Raw genomic sequence first — 17,591 nt, forward strand, 5'->3', positions numbered from 1 at the left:
ATCCCTGTTAGTATTTTTTTCTTTAACATCTAATTTGATATACTATTAATATACAGTTGGGTCTTTAAAAACTAAATCTGACAATCTATGCCTTTAGTAGGATGTTTAGATAGTGTACATTTAAGATGATTATGGATATGGTAGGGGTTAAATCTTCTGTCTTGCTGTTTCTTCCTATTATTAATTAATATTATACCACTTCACCTATAGTGTATAAACCTTTTGACAGTGCACCTCCATTTCCCCTCTTCTGGGCTATTGTCATACATTTTCATTTCACAAATGTTATACAGGGTGGGGCAAAAGGAGGTTTACAGTTATGAGTATATTAATTACTAGTGGCCTGGTGCATGAATTCATGCACATTTAAAGGAAATTAATTAGAAGAAATACTTTAATATCACTATTTGCCCTTTCTCTATAATAGAAGTGTCAACCAAATTCATGATCAACAATGATAGATTGAAACACACGTGTGCAGTTGGTGCCAGCAAGAGCTTTATATGTATTGTGCATGCGTGAGTCAACTTAGCCTTTTATATATAGAGAATAAACTTGCTTAATTAGACCTGCTTTCTGATTTAGCTCAACTTTTTCCAGCCCAGTGAAGCACCCCAACTTCTCTTTCAAGTAATTGTCAGCAACACAGCACTGGTTTAGAACTGGCTGGAAATATCAACACAAAGCAGATTATTATTGTAGATCACTCAGGGAGAACAAAGGGTAAAATATTTAACTGCAGCAGTATTTGACTATATTCTGCACAGTGAGAAAACCTGAAGTCATTTTCAAGGTCCACCATTTCTTCTTTTCAGTCAGGTCAAGTTTCTAAGCTTTCTAAATCTCTGTTTTCTGGCTAATGAAGAGAAAATAGGATTCCATCGAGTCTCCTATCTACCTATTCCAGGACTTCTGTGAGGTTCAAATGAGATGAGGCATGGGAAAATGCTTCACAGACATTTGGTTAAAGTGTAAAGTGTTTCCACCTGGCTATAAAGCAAGTCGTGTTCCTGGGCTGAAGAAACTCCAAGGAGGCTAGTTGCTAGGGAGAGGAAGCTGGGCATTGCTACATGACATCATTACCCGGCGCCCACAGCCACTGTTTCTGGGCTGGGCTGGGCTGGGTTATTGGCCGCATTTTGCACCATGGGGTCTCGGCAGCATTGGCTGTGATTTGGTAGGATGTCTCTCTAGGGTGGTGGTGGGGCCTGTGTCCCACTTGGGGGAAGCTGAGTGTTGCTTTGGGGGCACCAGGTCTGCAGTGCCGTTTCTCTATAAATGGCCAGTGCACGTCACGGCAGCTCCTGCATTGAGCATCTTCCCCCTTGTGGTCAGTGCGCATCATAGCAATTTTTTGGACGGTTGGACACTTAGCATATTAGCCTTTTATATATATACTAGAAGCCCAGCACGTGAAATCGAGTGGCCCACGCACCCACCCGCCGCCCTGTCTTGACACCCTACCCTTTCCACGCAGAGCTCCAGCGTGCTTGGCCCAGCCCCCTGACCCCTCTGGCCTTCTCTGGCCACTTCAAGCCCCACCCTCAGTCCCTCGAGTCACCTCGGGCTGGTCCCGCCTTCTCTAGTGCCTCCCCGCTTCTGCCCTGTCTCCAGAGCAACGCAGTGGTTCCACTCTGTCATGGCGCCGGAGGAGAGTGTGGAAACCTCCCGCCTGCTGTGCTGTGCTTCTTCCCCAGGCAGGTGAGTGGCGGGGCGCTCTGAGTGCGAGCGGTGGGGGGCGAAGGACTGGTGAGGGGGGCACTACGGGCTCTCACCCCCGCCCTCCTGGGCATGGGCCTCCTCTGGGTGCCTCCCCACTTCCACCCCGTCTCCGGGAGCAACGCCCCACTGCACACACGCAGGCAGCCTCCTCCTTAGCGGTCGTGACTGTGACACCATTAGGACCAATTAGCATATTACCTCTTTATATATATAGATAGATTATATATACAGATGGTATTGTTTTCCATATGAATAAACTGTAAACATACTTTTGCCCCACCCTATATTTATCTGGAATATATATCTTGATAAGGAAATATTGGATAAGAAATATGATTATTTACATTTTTGAAGATGCAACCAACTTGCCCTCAGGGAAGCTATCAATTAAAATCTTCACTAAATATACAACAGTACCCATTTATTCATACCCTGACTGGGGCTGGATGTTATCAGCCTTTTACTTTTTGCATTATGATTGATAAAAAAAGGACATCTTGTTGTTTTATTTTGCATTTCTCTGATGACTAAGCATGTTAAACAAAATTTCATGTCAAATTCTGCTATTTAAAATTTTCCTTTTAAAATTTTCTCTCCATATTTTGTGCCAATTTTTCTAATTTTGAAAAAATATTGATTTCTAAGAGTGCTTTATATGTTCTTTATAGTCTTCCTTTGTCTATTACATAGTGGCAAACATTTTGTCACTTATCTTTTTTGTTTGCTTATGGCTGTGGTCGGCAAACTGCGGCTCGCGAGCCACATGTGGCTCTTTGGCCCCTTGAGTGTGGCTCTTCCACAAAATACCACAGCCTGGGCGAGTCTATTTTGAAGAAGTGGCGTTAGAAGAAGTTTAAGTTTAAAAAATTTGGCTCTCAAAAGAAATTTCAATCTGTTGATATTTGGCTTTGTTGACTAATGAGTTTACTGACCACTGGCTTATGGTATCTTTTATTGCATAAAAGTTTAATTATTTTGGGTAGTCAAATTTTTTTCTTCTATGTCTTCCTTCATATTTCTAAGGTTTTAAATACATTTTCCTTTCTATATTTTCCTCTAAGACTTTTAGAGTTTTGTTTTAAATTTTTACTCTTATTTTATCTGCATTTAATGAATGAAGTAGGTAAGTTTATTTACTTGCCACAACAGAGTTTATTGTAAAGGAATTCTTTTCTCACTAATTTGAAAATGCTGTCTTTATCATATGCTAATTTCTCATATATTTATGAGTCTCTTTCATTGTTATGTTCTAAAGAAATTTTATTGTCTCTTATTGTCCTCATACCACACTTTTTAAATTATTGTATATTTATAGTGTTTTGATAGCTGCTAAGGCAAATTCCCTCATACTGGTCTTTTCCAATAATATTTTGGCTATCCTTGCACATTCTCTTTTTCAGATAAAATTTTCCATCAGCTTGTAAAACTTCATAAAAATTCTTCTGGGATTTTGTTTTTAATTTATTGACAAGTTTGGGGGCATAACTGACATCTTTATAAAATTAAGTTTTCTTATCTAGAAACATTATTCATCTCTCCATGAATCCAGGTCTTTTACTATATCTGGATCATATAGCTCTTCTCTCTCTAATATGTTAATGAAGTTAATATATATTTTTCCTAATGTTGAACTTTCCTGGCATTTTTGGGATAAACACTTCTTCTTCATGATGTTTTATTTCTTGTCATAATGTGCAGGGTTGATTTGGGGGTGAGCTGATGGGCTTCAGCTCCTGGGTTCCACCTGGCATCAGGCCATTCTTTCATGACCTTTGGGGATGGGGTGGGAGTGGTTGAACAGATGTGAAGCCCTGAATTCTAGGGCTCAGGCCCCGACAGGTCACTCTGGTAGCAGGCTGATAGATCTAGGAATCTGGTAGACATAAAATTTGTGTGCCCCAGTTATGTGGCTGTCTATCCTGCCACCTTGGGCTCTACTAGTTTTTCACTACTGGGAGGCTTGGAGAAAAGAGACCATATCTGTGTTAAAAAGAATCTATTCTCTCAGAATCCAGCAGTCTATTCACTGATATGTCCTTTTTCTAAGATTTATAATGATCTTTATGTCATTTTCAATGAGGGTAAAGTAAACCCTCAAATATACTTTCACTTTAATGAATGTGGATGGATTTTCATGTCAATAAATTTAAAGTCAGAAAACTGTGTCCCAACTTCAGTCCAGAAAGTAAAGTCTTGAGTCCTTGGCACCAGCCTAGTTTGGAGGCTCAACTGTTGTTTGGAGATCTTCCTGAAAAGTTGTAGAAGATGGAACTTGTATAAGTTTAAATGAAAATACACTCTTAATAGCACTTAAAACCAGAGAAAGTGCCACCCTGAAAGAGGTATTAATGAAAAAGTGGTTAAGCAAATGAGATTGGGTTGTTGGAGGAAACCACAGCGAAACAAAATAAAAAAGGAATTACTGCCGCAAGGGGAATGGTTTTGGAGGTATTCTCAGTCCAGAGGCAAGGGGGGCAGGAAGAGGCAACCATCAGGATGGCTGGTTAGGGACTCTAATTTGCAGCAAGTGGGCAGGCTCAGGTAGTTTGCCCTCAGACTGAGTTCATCATTGTTAATGCTGGAACCAGAGACTCATAGAAGTCACTGGAGGAATGAAGTGCCGGGGGTCTTAATCCAGCATCTTGAAAGGGTTCAGTAATCTGGAGAAGGCGCTGTGTGTAAATTAATCAAGAGTCCAGAGATGAAACATAATTTTGGAAGGCATTTGGGGGGCCAGAGGAGCTTGGCTAAAGAAACCAAGTTCTCCCTTGTCTCAGGACCCCTTGCTTTTTATTAACACAAATTGCCCTAAGGCAAGGTAGATATACACATCAAAGGCCAGAGTTTGTACACAGAATCCATTGTCAGATTGGAGGAACTACCTCCGGCTGTTCAGGTGTTTGGCCAGTAGGAGGCAATAACATGTAGATTAAGATGCCCTCAGCTGTCTAGCAGCAAGCAATCATTTATACATCCTTTTCAGGTTTGGGGAAATGCCCTCAGCCATCTCCAGATGATTCAGCCCTGCTGACATGCTGGAATTGGCTTCCAGCAATGAGGAACCACCAAGCCCCTCCATTATAATTCCTGGAGATAAGAAATAGAAGCTGAATCCACAGGCAGATCAATAGAGAATCTTAAGTCAGAAGACGTACCTGCCAATAAGAATAAACAACACCAGAGAAGAGGGAACCAACCCAACAAAGAGAAAATAACATTGAAGGAAACAATAAAGTAAGCAGAAGACTTCGAGAGAAGTGTGATTAATACCATCAGAGGGACAAGACTAGATTTTCATTCATGGAAGAATAACAAGCTAATCTATAATAATAAAACTGTAATATGCAAATTAGACTGGAGGTCTAATCCAGGACGACCTTCTGGATGAAACCGGGGCTGTGAGGGAAGCCCGGGTCCCAGGTGCCAGAAGGAAGCCAGTGCCGGCAGCCGGGGGAAAGAAGGCCTACTTTTGCATGGATATCATGCATTGGGCCTCTAGTATGAACATAAAAACCAATTAGTGATTCTGTTGATTGTCAAAATAAAAACAAACAAAAGCCTCTGTGAATTAGCTGAGTATGAATAGATACATTTGAAGAGCAGATTATCAAGTTAGAGAGTCAAATTAAGGAATATTTCCAAATGCACTGCAAAATGGTAAATATGTGGGAAAGAAATATCAAGTGATAGTTTCACAGTTTCATCCCAAATAATAGGAATTCGAGGTGGATCGAATGGAAAGAATGAGGACCAGGGGAAGAAATTATTTATTATTTATTTATCTATCTGTCTATCATCATCTGTCTGTATTTGCAGAAGAAAATTTATCAGGCCTGAAGTAACATGTTATTGTACGGATTGCAAGGGCCCATCAAACGGATTGGAGGAATACAAACATAATACCACTCACACCTAAACATAACGTATTTCAGAGCTCCACTGAAGAAAATTCCTAAATTCCCCAGAGAGAAAAAACAAATTTCTTATCAAGGTTCAAAACCATATCAACTTCAGACTTCCCATCCTATATCCATTGGGATATCTATTAGGCACTGAAAGGTAACTTGGCAGAAACAAAACTATTGGTAATCCTCCAACCCTCTAGTCTTCCCACATCCCTGTGTACTTTTTAAGCTAAAATCTTAGTAATTATACTTATTTTTCTTTCCATTACCAATCTAGTCACTCCATTGACAAGACTTACTGACTTCACTAGCAAGTGAGTCTGCCTGCTCTTCTCCTCTTTACCATGACCAGCTGGTCCCATCCAATATCATCTATCCCAGGCCTCCTGGCTGACTCTCCCTCTGCTCTCTTCCTCTAACAATGTAGTCCTTCTCCTTCCCCAAACAAGCCACACTCGTTCTTATCTGAGCTTTTTGTTCCTTCTACTTGGAAACTCCTTCACCCCCACCTCCAACTCCAGATATTTACACGTTGCCTCTTCATTCAGATCTCAGTTCAAACGTTACCATGTCAGAAAAACCCAATGTAATTTTTCTATATGCTTAACTAATTTCCGTAGTAGATTTGTTGAAAATGCGATCCCCAACAATTTACAATGCCAGCTCTATCATAAGTTAAATTTCCTCATATGTGGGAGTCTCTTTTGAGTTCTTAATAATGGTCTATTTGTCTATCACTGCAACAATATTGCATTAGCTTTCAAATAATTGTTGATGCCTTGTTATTCTCCTTCATGAGAGCCTTGATGGTTTCATATATGTTTTAGAATCAGCTTGACAAGTTCTAAAAAAAAAAAAGAAAACCTTTCAAAGAATTTTCATAAGAATTGTGTTGGAGCTATAGATCATTTGAGGGATAACTGATACTATCCCTCCAGTTCTATGAATGTAATACTATATTACTCCATTTATTTTATTTTTATTATAAATATGTATTTTTATTGTGGTGATCTACACATAACAAAATTTACCATTTTGAACCCTAACCATAACCAAAAAAATTACCATCTTAACTGTACATTTTTTAAAATAAATCTTTATTGTTCAGATTATTACATGTGTTCCTCTTTTTTTTCCCCCATAGCTCCCCTCCACCTGATTCCCCACCCCACCCCATGCCCTTACCCCCCACCACTCTCTTCATCCATAGGTGTAAGATTTTTGTCCAATCTCTTCCCACACCCCTCACACACCCCCTTCCCCCTGAGAATTGTCAGTCCACTCCCTTTCTATTTACCTGATTCTATTATATTCACCAGTCCATTCTGTTCTTCAGATTTTTTATTCACTTGATTTTTAGATTCACTTGTTGGTAGGTATGTATTTGATGTCATTTTGTTGTTCATAATTTTTATCTTTACCTTTTTCTTCTTCTTCCTCTTCTTAAAGAATACCTTTCAGCATTTCATGTAATCCTGGTTTGGTGGTGATGAACTCCTTTAGCTTTTTCTTGTCTGTGAAGCTCTTTATCTGACCTTCAACTCTGAATGATAGCTTTGCTGGGTAGAGTAATCTTGGTTGTAGGTTCTTGCTGTTCATCACTTTGAATATTTCTTGCCACTCCCTTCTGGCCTGCATAGTTTCTGCCGAGAAATCAGCTGACAGTCGTATGGGTGCTCCCTTGTAGGTAACTAACCGTTTTTCTCTTGCTGCTTTTAAGATTCTCTCTTTGTCTTTTGCCCTTGGCATTTTAATTATGATGTGTCTTGGTGTGGTCCTCTTTGGATTCTTCTTGTATGGGGTTCTGTGTGCTTCCTGAACTTGTAAGTCTATTTCTTTCACCAGGTAGGGAAAGTTTTCTGTCATTATTTCTTCTAATAGGTTTTCAATATTTTGCTCTCTCTCTTCTTCTGGCACCCCAAAAATTCGGATGTTGGTACGCTTAAAGTTGTCCCAGAGGCTCCTTACACTATCTTCATATTTTTGGATTATTTTTTCTTTTTGTTTTTCTGGTTGGGTGTTTTTTTTTCCTCATATTTCAGATCTTTGGTTTGATTCTTGGGGTACGTTGATCTACAGTTGAGTTTCTGTATATTCTTTATTTCAGACAGTGTATGCTTAATTTCTGACTGGTCCTTTTCCATTTTTTTGGCATTCTCACTAAGATCCTTAAAGGTCTCACTAAGTTCCTCAGCAGTTTTTAGAAGATTCTTGAGTAACCTTAGTGGTTCTGAACTCTATGTCATCCAGTAATTTGCTTTCCTCCTTTTCTTTCATTCGTGACTTGTTTCTTTGTCTCCGCATTTTGCTGCTTCCTTGTGCTGATGGAGTGGCTTTGTGTGGTAGGTGACCTATAGGGGCTAGTAGCTCAGCCTCCCCAATCACCTGAGGTGGACGCCTTTGGTACACCCCTTTGTGGGCTGAGTGCAAAGTCTTGGTGTAGTTAAGCCTTGATTGCTGTTGGTAAACTGGGAGGAATTGACCTCCAGGCCAATTGGCTGTGAGGACCCACTGTGTCTATAATGGAAAAACTGCTGTGCTGAAGACACGCTTATGGTGCAGGACTTGTTTCAGTGGGGCTTTGGTGCTCACTGAGTCTGCCTCTTGAATGTGTCACTTATGGATGTGAGGAGTTGAAATCTGGTGTCTCACACTGACCACTAGGTACACTGGCTTCTGGATCTCCAATGGGGTGCAGGTCAGCTACTGTCTGAGGCCACCCAGCAGGCGCTACAGCAAGAACTACAGTTTTCTCCTCTTTGCTTGGGGTTTGGAGGTTTTGGAGCTGTCTGACCCGGGCTGCAAGTTTGCTAGGTTAAGCTGCGATAAGGCAGGTCATTCATATGATAAAGCCACTGCTTGGAGCTTGGGTGGGTTTGTAGATTGTGCAGGGCGGGGTCTCAGGGCGTGACTAGGCTAGGGCATGGCAAACAGCGATGGCTGCCAGTTAGCCGGCTCTTCGTCTCCGACCGACTGTGTCCTGGCGTCCTGCGCCCCAACACAGCAAACAATTATTCCTGCGCGCAGCCCTGCAAGCAAGCCACCCTCACTTTCCGACCCCAGTCCAGCTTCTCCCCGTAGGAGTTTGGGTCCCTTGCGTCTCCCCAGAAACTGGAGTTTGGAGTAATCGGGATCTTGTCTCCCTTTGGGTTGAAAAAAGCAGCGCTCCCAGTCGCCTGTCGCCAGCCCGATTTGCGCGCCTCCGTACCTCAGCTTTTCAGCACTTGTGCACGTCTCAGTGCTGTTTGTTCTTTCCTTCTATTTGTAGAACTTCCACTCAGCCAGCTTTCCCGTGGTTCTGGGTGATAGACGTTTTGTCTTTTAGTTGTAGTTTTGAAATTGTTGTGCGAGGCAGCAGTTTAGGTGTTTACCTACGCCGCCATCTTGGATCCTGTGTCTTAACTGTACATTTTTAATGCATAGTTCAGAAGTATTAAATACCTTCATATTATTGTGCAACCATCTCCATCATCCATCCTCTTAACCCTTTTCATCTTGTAAAACTGAAAATTTATACTTTCCCATAGCCCTTGGCAATCACCATTACAATTTCTGTCTTTATGATTCTGACTACACTAGGTACCTCATATAAGTGGAACCATACAGTATTTGTCTTCCTGTGACTAGCTTATTTCACTTAGCATAATGTTTCATCCATGTTGCAATATATTTTCCTTCCTTTTAAAGACTGAATAAAATTCTGTTGTAGGAATATGCCATCTTTTGCTTATTTATCAACTGATGAACACTTGCATTGTTTCCACGTTTTAGCTATTTCATGCTGCTATGAACATGGGTGAACAAACGAAATATCTCTTTGAGACTCTGATTCAATTTTGGGGGGCTATATATCCACAAGTGTAGTTGCTATATCATATGGTAATTCTATTTTTTATTTTTGCGGTAGCTCCATACTGTCTTCCACAGCAGCTGTACCATTTTACATTCCCAGCAACATTGCACAAAGATCCCATTTTCTCCACATTCTTGTTAAGACTTGTTATTTTCTGTTTTGTTTTTATAGTAGCCATCCAATGGGTATGAAATGGCATCTCATTTTATATGAAATGCAAATCCCCAATGGTTAGTGATATTGAGCATATTTTCATGTGTTTATTGGCTTTTTTGGAGAAATGTTTATTCAAGTCCATTGCCTCTCTCTTAGTCTTCACTCCTTTACCTGTCCCTCAACCAAGGCCTTCTGGAATCTGCGGAGTTTTGGTACCTCCATGTCTTTCCCCCAGAGTTATGTGGGATACCCACCCACACTCCCCACCTCCCATAGCACCAGCCTCTGAGAGCAGACCAGAGGGATGACTCATTTTTATTGGGTGCCACCCCAAATTTTCTATTCCTGTGGCATTTCTGTTCCTGCTAGAGGCTGGCACCCTGAGCTCTAGAGAGAGGCTCCCAGTAGGCCAGTTAGGCTGGGCTAATTGAATACTGCCATAGACAGTCTTCATAATCAGACAGGTTTTCTGCTGGGGCCAAGCCCTTGGGTGTCCCTTACTGTCCCAGAGTGTTTTCCCCACCCTTAAGGAGATACGGAAGTAGATTATGTGACTCAACACCCCAGGAACCTCCTCGTTTTTGCCTCCAGAGACCTAATGGTGCTGCCCCTATGTGGGTTGGAGAACAGGCCTCGCAGTACTTATCCAGAGGGTGTGTCATTCTTCTACTTCTGGGTTTTTCAACAGGTACACTTCTGGTGTTTTGGATGTTTCCTCATGGGATCATCTTGCTCATTGTGGGATGTTTATCATCCCTGGTTTCTGAATGCGCAATGCTGATCTTGCCTCCCTAGTCATCCTGACAACCTCAAATACCCTCATATATTTTCACATGTAATCTAGGAAGATCTAATTCAAAAATCTAATGCAAAAGACACCAGGTGAACACTCACAAGCTAGGAAGTCATGAGATTCCCAAGATGCTGAAATCATCCAATCTTTTCAACTCTGACTTGGCTTGTCCCCAGGACCTTGACCTTCAGCTCTCTGAGGCTCTGTTTGATTCATCTCTGCCTCCCCCAGCACAGGACTTGGTCCAGGACAAGTATGAGTGAGCAAAGGAACAGGACCAGTGGCTGCTGGATGCTCTAGAGGGCGCTGTCCAGTAGAAATACAAGGCAAGTCAAGTATCTATTTTAAAATTTTCTGGTAGCCACATTAAAAAAGTTAAAAGAAAACAAATGAAATTTATTTCAAGAACATATTTTATTTAACCCAATATATTAAAAATTATAATTTTCAACATAGAAATAAGATAAAAATGATTAATAGGTATTACATTCTTTTGTGTACGAAGGATTTTGAAATCTGAAGTCTATATCACACATACAGAACCTCTCAAGTCAGATTAGCCACATTCCTTGTGCTCAGTAGCCATGTGGCTAGTGACTACCACATGGCTCAGCACTAGAAAATTCTATTCCCCTATCCCAGCTATTGCCTACTTTTCACACCCCAACTGTTTTTTTTGTGTGTATGTGAGAATTTTCAAACACATAGAAAGATTGAAAAAATTGTAGCATGAATAGCCATATACGTAAAACCTAGTTTCTGCAATTGTTGAGGATTTGTGTTATCATGTATCAATTCATCTATCCAACCATCTTTTAAAAAATCTATTATTGCCCCGAAACCGGTTTGGCTCAGTGGATAGAGCGTCGGCCTGCGGACTGAAGGGTCCCGGGTTCGATTCCGGTCAAGGGCATGTACCTTGGTTGCGGGCACATCCCCAGTGGGAGGTGTGCAGGAGGCAGCTGATCGATGTTTCTCTCTCATTGATGTTTCTAACTCTCTATCCCTCTCCCTTCCTCTCTGTAAAAAAATCAATAAAATATATTTTTTAAAAAAAATTTATTATTGCCCCCCCCCCTTTTTTTTGTAAAGGATAGTTTGGAAAGCCACTCAGGAAACTAGTAACTCTTTGAATATTCTTCTACAAAAACCTAATCAGGAGTTTTTAAAATTTTTAGGGCCAAAGTCCTTGAAAGGCTCCTCCTTTTTTCTCCGTTATCCTCTCATGTCCTCTTTCCCTCCAGTGTGAATTCTCAGAATCAAGCTTCTTTCTCTCACTGGAGGGCAAACTTCCCAAGGGAGGCATCATGCCTCGTTCAGTTCCATCTCTCAGTCTCGCACAGTGTCGCGTGGGCTACAGGTAGGCTTTGGGGTCAGGCAGCCCTGCGCTTGATTCTGGCTCTGCCACTTCCTGGCTGTGTGACCCACAGCAAGTGCTCTAACTCTCTAAGCTTCACGTGTAATATAAAAATGATAGCGTTGTTGTGAGGTTTCAGTAAGATAAGTTTTAAAGTGTATTATAGCAAGCATTAAAAGATTAAGTTGGAGAGGAAAGGGAAAGAAGTGTATTGCTTATGAATGACCCCTTCCTTTGCTATTTCTTGGGGCCTTGGAACACTTAGTTCTGAGAATTTACCTGGCACATTGTGATCATTTACATTTCTGGCTCTGTGTGAAGAAGTGCACGGAGGGCAATGACTGTGTATTTCTCCCCCAGGTTTCAGCACTAATCACAGGGAGGGGGCCCGGCCGGCGTGGCTCAATGGTTGAGCGTTAACCCATGAACCAGGAGGTCACAGTTCGACTCTCAGTCAGGGTACATGCCCGGGGTTGCAGGCTCCATACTCAGTCAGGGTGTGCAGGAGATAGCCAGTCAACTATTCTCTCTCATAATTGATGTTTCTGTCTCTCTCGCCCTCTCTGAAATCAATAAAAATCTATTTAAAAAATAAAATAAACACAGGGAGGGATGAGTAGGCAAAGCACAGAGGATTTTTAGGGCAGTGAAACCATTCTGTAGGACACTGTAATGGTGGATACTTGGCATTATATATTTGTCCAAACCCTTAGCATGTACAACACCAGGAGTCAAGCCTAATGTAAACTATGGACTTCAGGTGACTATGATGTCTCAATGCAGGTTTCACTGATAGTAACAAAGGTACCACTGTGGTGCCAGGTATTGATAATGGGGAAGCTGTTTGTGTGGAGGGGCAGGAGGTATATGGGAAATTTCTGTACCGTCCATTCAATTTTTCTGTGAATCTAAAACTGCTCTAAAAAGTAAAGTCTATTTTTAAAAGATAAAGAAAGTAATCTTACTATTAACAGGAGCCATTTAAACTGTTTCAAAGAATAGAAAAACCTTTATTTTAAATGTGTACAATTTACTTTATAAAATTAGCACAACCCTGATACCAAACCTGGCAGGCATGGCACAAAACACTACAGACAAATCTCAAAATTCTAAAAGATACATAACATTTATATTCTTAGTAGACTATTAAGAGATAAGTATTCCATAAATAAGTAAATATTATTCTAGAAATGTGAGAGTGGTTTGATAGTTTTAGAAAGTAATCCTATATAATAAAGTGGTAATATGCAAATCGACCATCGCTCCAACACACAAGATGGCCGCCCCCATGTGGTCAAAGATGGCCACCCCCATGTGGACACAAGATGGCCACCACAAGATGGCCAGCAGGGGAGGACAGTTGGGAGGGACCAGGTCCGCAAGGGAGGGGAGTTGGGGGGGACCCAGGCTGGCAAGGGAGGGAAGTTAGGGGTGACTGGGCCAGCAGGGGAGGGCAGTTGGGGGAGACCAGGCCTGCAGGGGAGGGCAGTTAGGGGCGACCAGGCTGGCAGGTTAGGGCAGTTAGGGGCAATCAGGCCGGCAGGGGAGCAGTGCGTCGATCAGGCTGGCAGGGGAGTGGTTAGGGGGTGATCAGGCTGGCAGGCAGAAGTGGTTAGGGGCAATCAGGAAGGCAGGCAGGCGAGCGGTTGGGAGCCAGCAGTCTTGGATTGTGAGAGGACAGTCGGACATCCCTCGAGGGGTCCCAGATTGGAGAGGGTGCAGGCTGGGCTGAGGGACACTCCCCCCTCCCCCCCCATGCACCAATTTCATGCACCGGGCCTCTAGTCTATATATATAAAAGGCTAAGTGACCAACTGTCCGACCCACTGACTGGCCGGTACATAAAACATGCACTGGCAATTTAAAAATAAACGTTGACTCACACACTTCTATTATAGAGAAAGGGCAAATAATGATATTAAAATAATTTGTATTTTAATTTTATAATACTATTATTATATATACTATTAGAGGCCTGATGCATGAAAATTCATGCAAGAGTAGGCCTTCCTTCCCCCAGCTGCTGGCACCAGCTTCCCTCTGGCACCTGGGACCCGGGTGGCTTCCATCTGGTCTAATTAGCATATTACCCTTTTATTATTATAGATTTTGACATGTAATTTTTTGCAGTAATGTAATTACTGCATGAATCTTTCTTCTAATTAATTTCTTTTCAATGTGCACAAATCCATGCACAAGGCCACTAGTTAATTACATAAGTGGGTGGAAAAAGTAAAACCAAATAGCTCTTGGCAACCACTGACCCTTTTATCTTCTCCATAGTTTTGCCTTTCCCAGAATACCATAGAGTTGGATTCAGACAGTATGTAGCTTTCTCAGATTGGCTTCTTTCACTTACGAATGTGCATTTAAATTTCCTCCATGTCTTTTCATGGCTTGACAGCTCATTTCTTTTCAGTGCTGAATAATATTCCATTGTCTGAAGGCACCTTATTTTGTAATTTATTCACTCACCCACCCAAGAACATCATGTTGCTTCCAAATTTTGCCAATTTCGACTTAAAATGTATAAAGAATTTTCCTTTAAACGTTTTTTCATGTAACATTTTTTTTAATGTTAAAATTTCACCTGGATATACCCAAATGGTCTGGCCTGGCCTCTTCAAACACTTTGCCTAGTACTCAGTGCACCTTTGATCTAAAGACTGAATTCTTAGGTCAGGAAGTTTTCTGTATTTCTTTAATGGTTGCTTCTCCATGGGCTCTGTTCTCTACTTCTGGAATGACTGTTATACAACTGTGTTTGTTTTCCTGGGCATCTCCTCTCCCTTTCTCAATATCTTTATTATTTTTTTCAGAGTTCTGGGGAGGGTTCTCAGAGCAGTCTTTCCTGATTTGGTTTTTAATCTGAAGTAAATTTCCCGTTTTGTATATTTTCCCAAATTTATGTATGAATGCAAATTCATGTATGAATATTATTTAGAATATAAATTTGGGGATTTACTATTTCTCAGGTTTTTAGATTCTAGTGACCTTGGTAATAAGGATAGAATATCTTACATATTTTTTTCCTATGTCTAGTAACTTTTCTCTATTTGCTGACTTTATAGAGGGGCCTAGATTTATGTGTGTTTGGAATTTGAAATGGTCCTAGAAAAGGTTACATAGGTAATTTTCTCGCATGTGGGCATCAGGCAATGGAGAAAGGGAAAAAAAACACCACCACACTAACCCGGTTGTTTAAGTTTGGTTTAGTTTTCCAGATTGGGAGATCCAGTGGGCCATGATTAGGGACGGGAGAGCCCTGGGAAGAGGGGAGAAGTTTGTTGCTGTGCTGGGCACTTTGTGTTTTAGTGTTTGCTGAGGCAGCCCAAGGTTACCTGGGGGGCGTCTCTGACTGACATGAAAGCCAAGGTTAGGAACCTGCTGGCCAGTGTCCCTGCTTTTCTGTGAAAAACAAAAGATGGTCTGAGCCTTGGCTACCCGCTCAGTGAGAAGACACTTGTGCAGTCCCCAAGCCACTCAACCTGTTTCCTGCCTGTGCCCATCTCACCCTTATTGCTAGTCCTGGCCATCTATCATAGGACTTAGGCAGGCTGGTCCTCCATCACCTCCCAGGGCTGACCTTCCTTAATCTGCACTGGATGTTGTATAAATTCTAGTTATGGACCAGAATTGGGAACAGAGAGAAGTTAACTGCATGGGTTCAAGTCATGATCTACTAGTATAAACAAAAGTCAGGGTACTATACTTTTGACAGATCAGAATATGAAACTGATTTATTTATGGTGTGACCACTAGGTGGTGCCACCAATTAGGAAAACAATGGTTGCTGGCACTGGACAACCCAGAACCGCTTGCAGCTAGTACAGCACAAGTTTGTGAGATTGTTTGGAACTTGTATGCACTTGTGATGTGTGCATGAGTGTGTGTGCACATATTTCGTGATGCATGAGTTTGCCCACAAGCAATGTTGGTTTACAAGTGCACACACACATGCAAGAGCATATTTAATCTGTGTACTCTGGAAAGTTATGGGTGTAAAGGTAAATGATGTGAACTCCAAAAGGCTGGCCCATCAGCCGTGTGGTCTGGAACCCTGGTCCTTAACAGCTAGGAAGGTTGCTTGTGAAGTATGCAGGAGACCCGATCCTACGGAGAAACAGCGACAGCACTACAGGGCAGCTTTCCTGAGGAAGGGGATCCCTAGGCACAGCCACGGGTTCCTTTAAAGTCCTCAGTCCTACAAGCCCTGTGTCCAGTCAGGCCTCCAAGGTCTCAGTCACTTCTGAAGTCTCAACACCTTTCCGGGAGTGCCCAGAGCATCTAATAAAATGTTCCCTTGGGGTGCTATCTTCTGTCCAGGTGGGGAGTGACCCTGCACCTAAGAAAATAAATGTCCTGTGTATGTGTGTGAGGGGGCGGGGGGCTCCCCCTAATCCCTGCTCCCTCAGGTCATCCACATCCACACATCTTCCTCCCTCTTATCTCTGGGAAGGTCCCCAGCTGATCTCAGACTCTCTCTCTGGATACCCTCTCCCTCCAGGAGTAGTGCTGTCTTGATTGCCTGCTAGAGAGTGTGGCCCACGAAGTTGGGGACCTTAGATATATCAGTTCCCTTATCTGGCCTCAGTTTCCCCAACTCTCAGTGAGGGCGGGGTCTGGGTGATTCTGAGAGGCCCTTTGTGCTGACCGAAGTCCTGCAAGTCTGCCGGCTGCAGGACTGCCCCTCCGGGGGCTGTGGTGGCGTGGGAGTCTTCTTGGAGAAGCTCAGAAGGAGAAAGTTCCTCCCCCTCCTTCTAGCAGACTTGCCTCCTTAACAGGACCCTAGGGAAAGCCGTTGGGCTCCCAGGACCCCAGAAGCGGCAGGAGAAAGTCACTCCGGCATCATTAAAAGTTCAAGTGGCTTCCGCTGGGGAGGTGAAAGTCCCAGGACTCATTAGACCTGCTGTCCCCTGAGTCCAATTTGGTTGAAGGAATGTTTGGCATTTTCATCCAGAGGAGGTTTTCACTAAGGGTTTGAGGCCTCCCTGCTGAGAGCTCATCCCCCATAGAGGTCAGAGAGGAAAGGTCCGTCAGGGTCACCTCTTGCCTTAGCACTTTTTCCAGAGGAGGAAGCAGGCTGGGTCAGGGAAGGGGCTTGCCCAAGGCCACATGGAGTCAGCCTTGCCAGCTGCTGGCACATTCCTCAGGCGGCAGGGAGATGAGCACACACCCAGGAAGGAGCAGAGAGGAAAGGGCAGGGAATGCAGCAGGGAGGGCCCCTGGGGACCAGTAATCTCGGGGGTGCAGGCACAGAACTGCACTTTTGGGGAGGCCCTGTGTGAGGAGAAGCTTTGAAAACATCCTGACAAGCTCATCGCAGAAAGGGTTGCCCAGGGAGATAGTGGGCACCCAGGCCTGAGGTGTGAGTCAAATAGACAAGTGCTTATCTAGGATGAATGGAGGGGATGTGGGATGAGGAGGGGAGAGGAGTCTGCCACTGCTCAGGTCCTGCCTGCTCTGTCAGTTCTCCACCAGCAGGACTAGCATGTTCAGGCTGCTGGGCAGGGAGGTGAGACAGGGAACAGGGATTCTGACGTTTAAGGAAAGTCGAGACTGTTGAACTGGAAACCAGGAAGCTGGGACTGGGGCCTGGCCTCTCTGAGCTCAGCAGCCTCTTTCCTGCCTCCTGCAGTCAAGGGCTAACACCCAGATCCTCTTGGCTCCCAGACCCGGCAGGATGGATGACTTAGAGACAGTTGTTTAGTCTCCCTGAAAGATGAAAATCCGCCTGCTGTGCCTCACAGAGCTCCTGAAGTGTGGGACACTTTGATATCACCTGACCCAGAGGACTCTGGCCTG

The 17,591-nt window shown here is 43.0% G+C and overlaps 1 protein-coding gene across 1 annotated transcript in view; it reads left to right on the forward strand.

Moving 5' to 3' along the window:
• The window catches only part of TMEM8B (transmembrane protein 8B), a 48,969-nt gene extending 38,187 nt beyond the window's left edge, over positions 1–10,782 (forward strand). The window contains exon 11 of the mRNA XM_080667384.1: positions 10,661–10,782. Coding sequence (XP_080523510.1) covers positions 10,661–10,729 — 69 coding nt within the window. The 3' untranslated portion in view covers positions 10,730–10,782. The remainder of the gene's footprint in view (positions 1–10,660) is intronic.
• The last annotated feature ends 6,809 nt before the right edge of the window (positions 10,783–17,591 follow it).

The sequence above is a fragment of the Plecotus auritus genome (assembly GCF_963455305.1).
Source record: "Plecotus auritus genome assembly, chromosome: 5".
NCBI lineage: Eukaryota > Metazoa > Chordata > Mammalia > Chiroptera > Vespertilionidae > Plecotus > Plecotus auritus.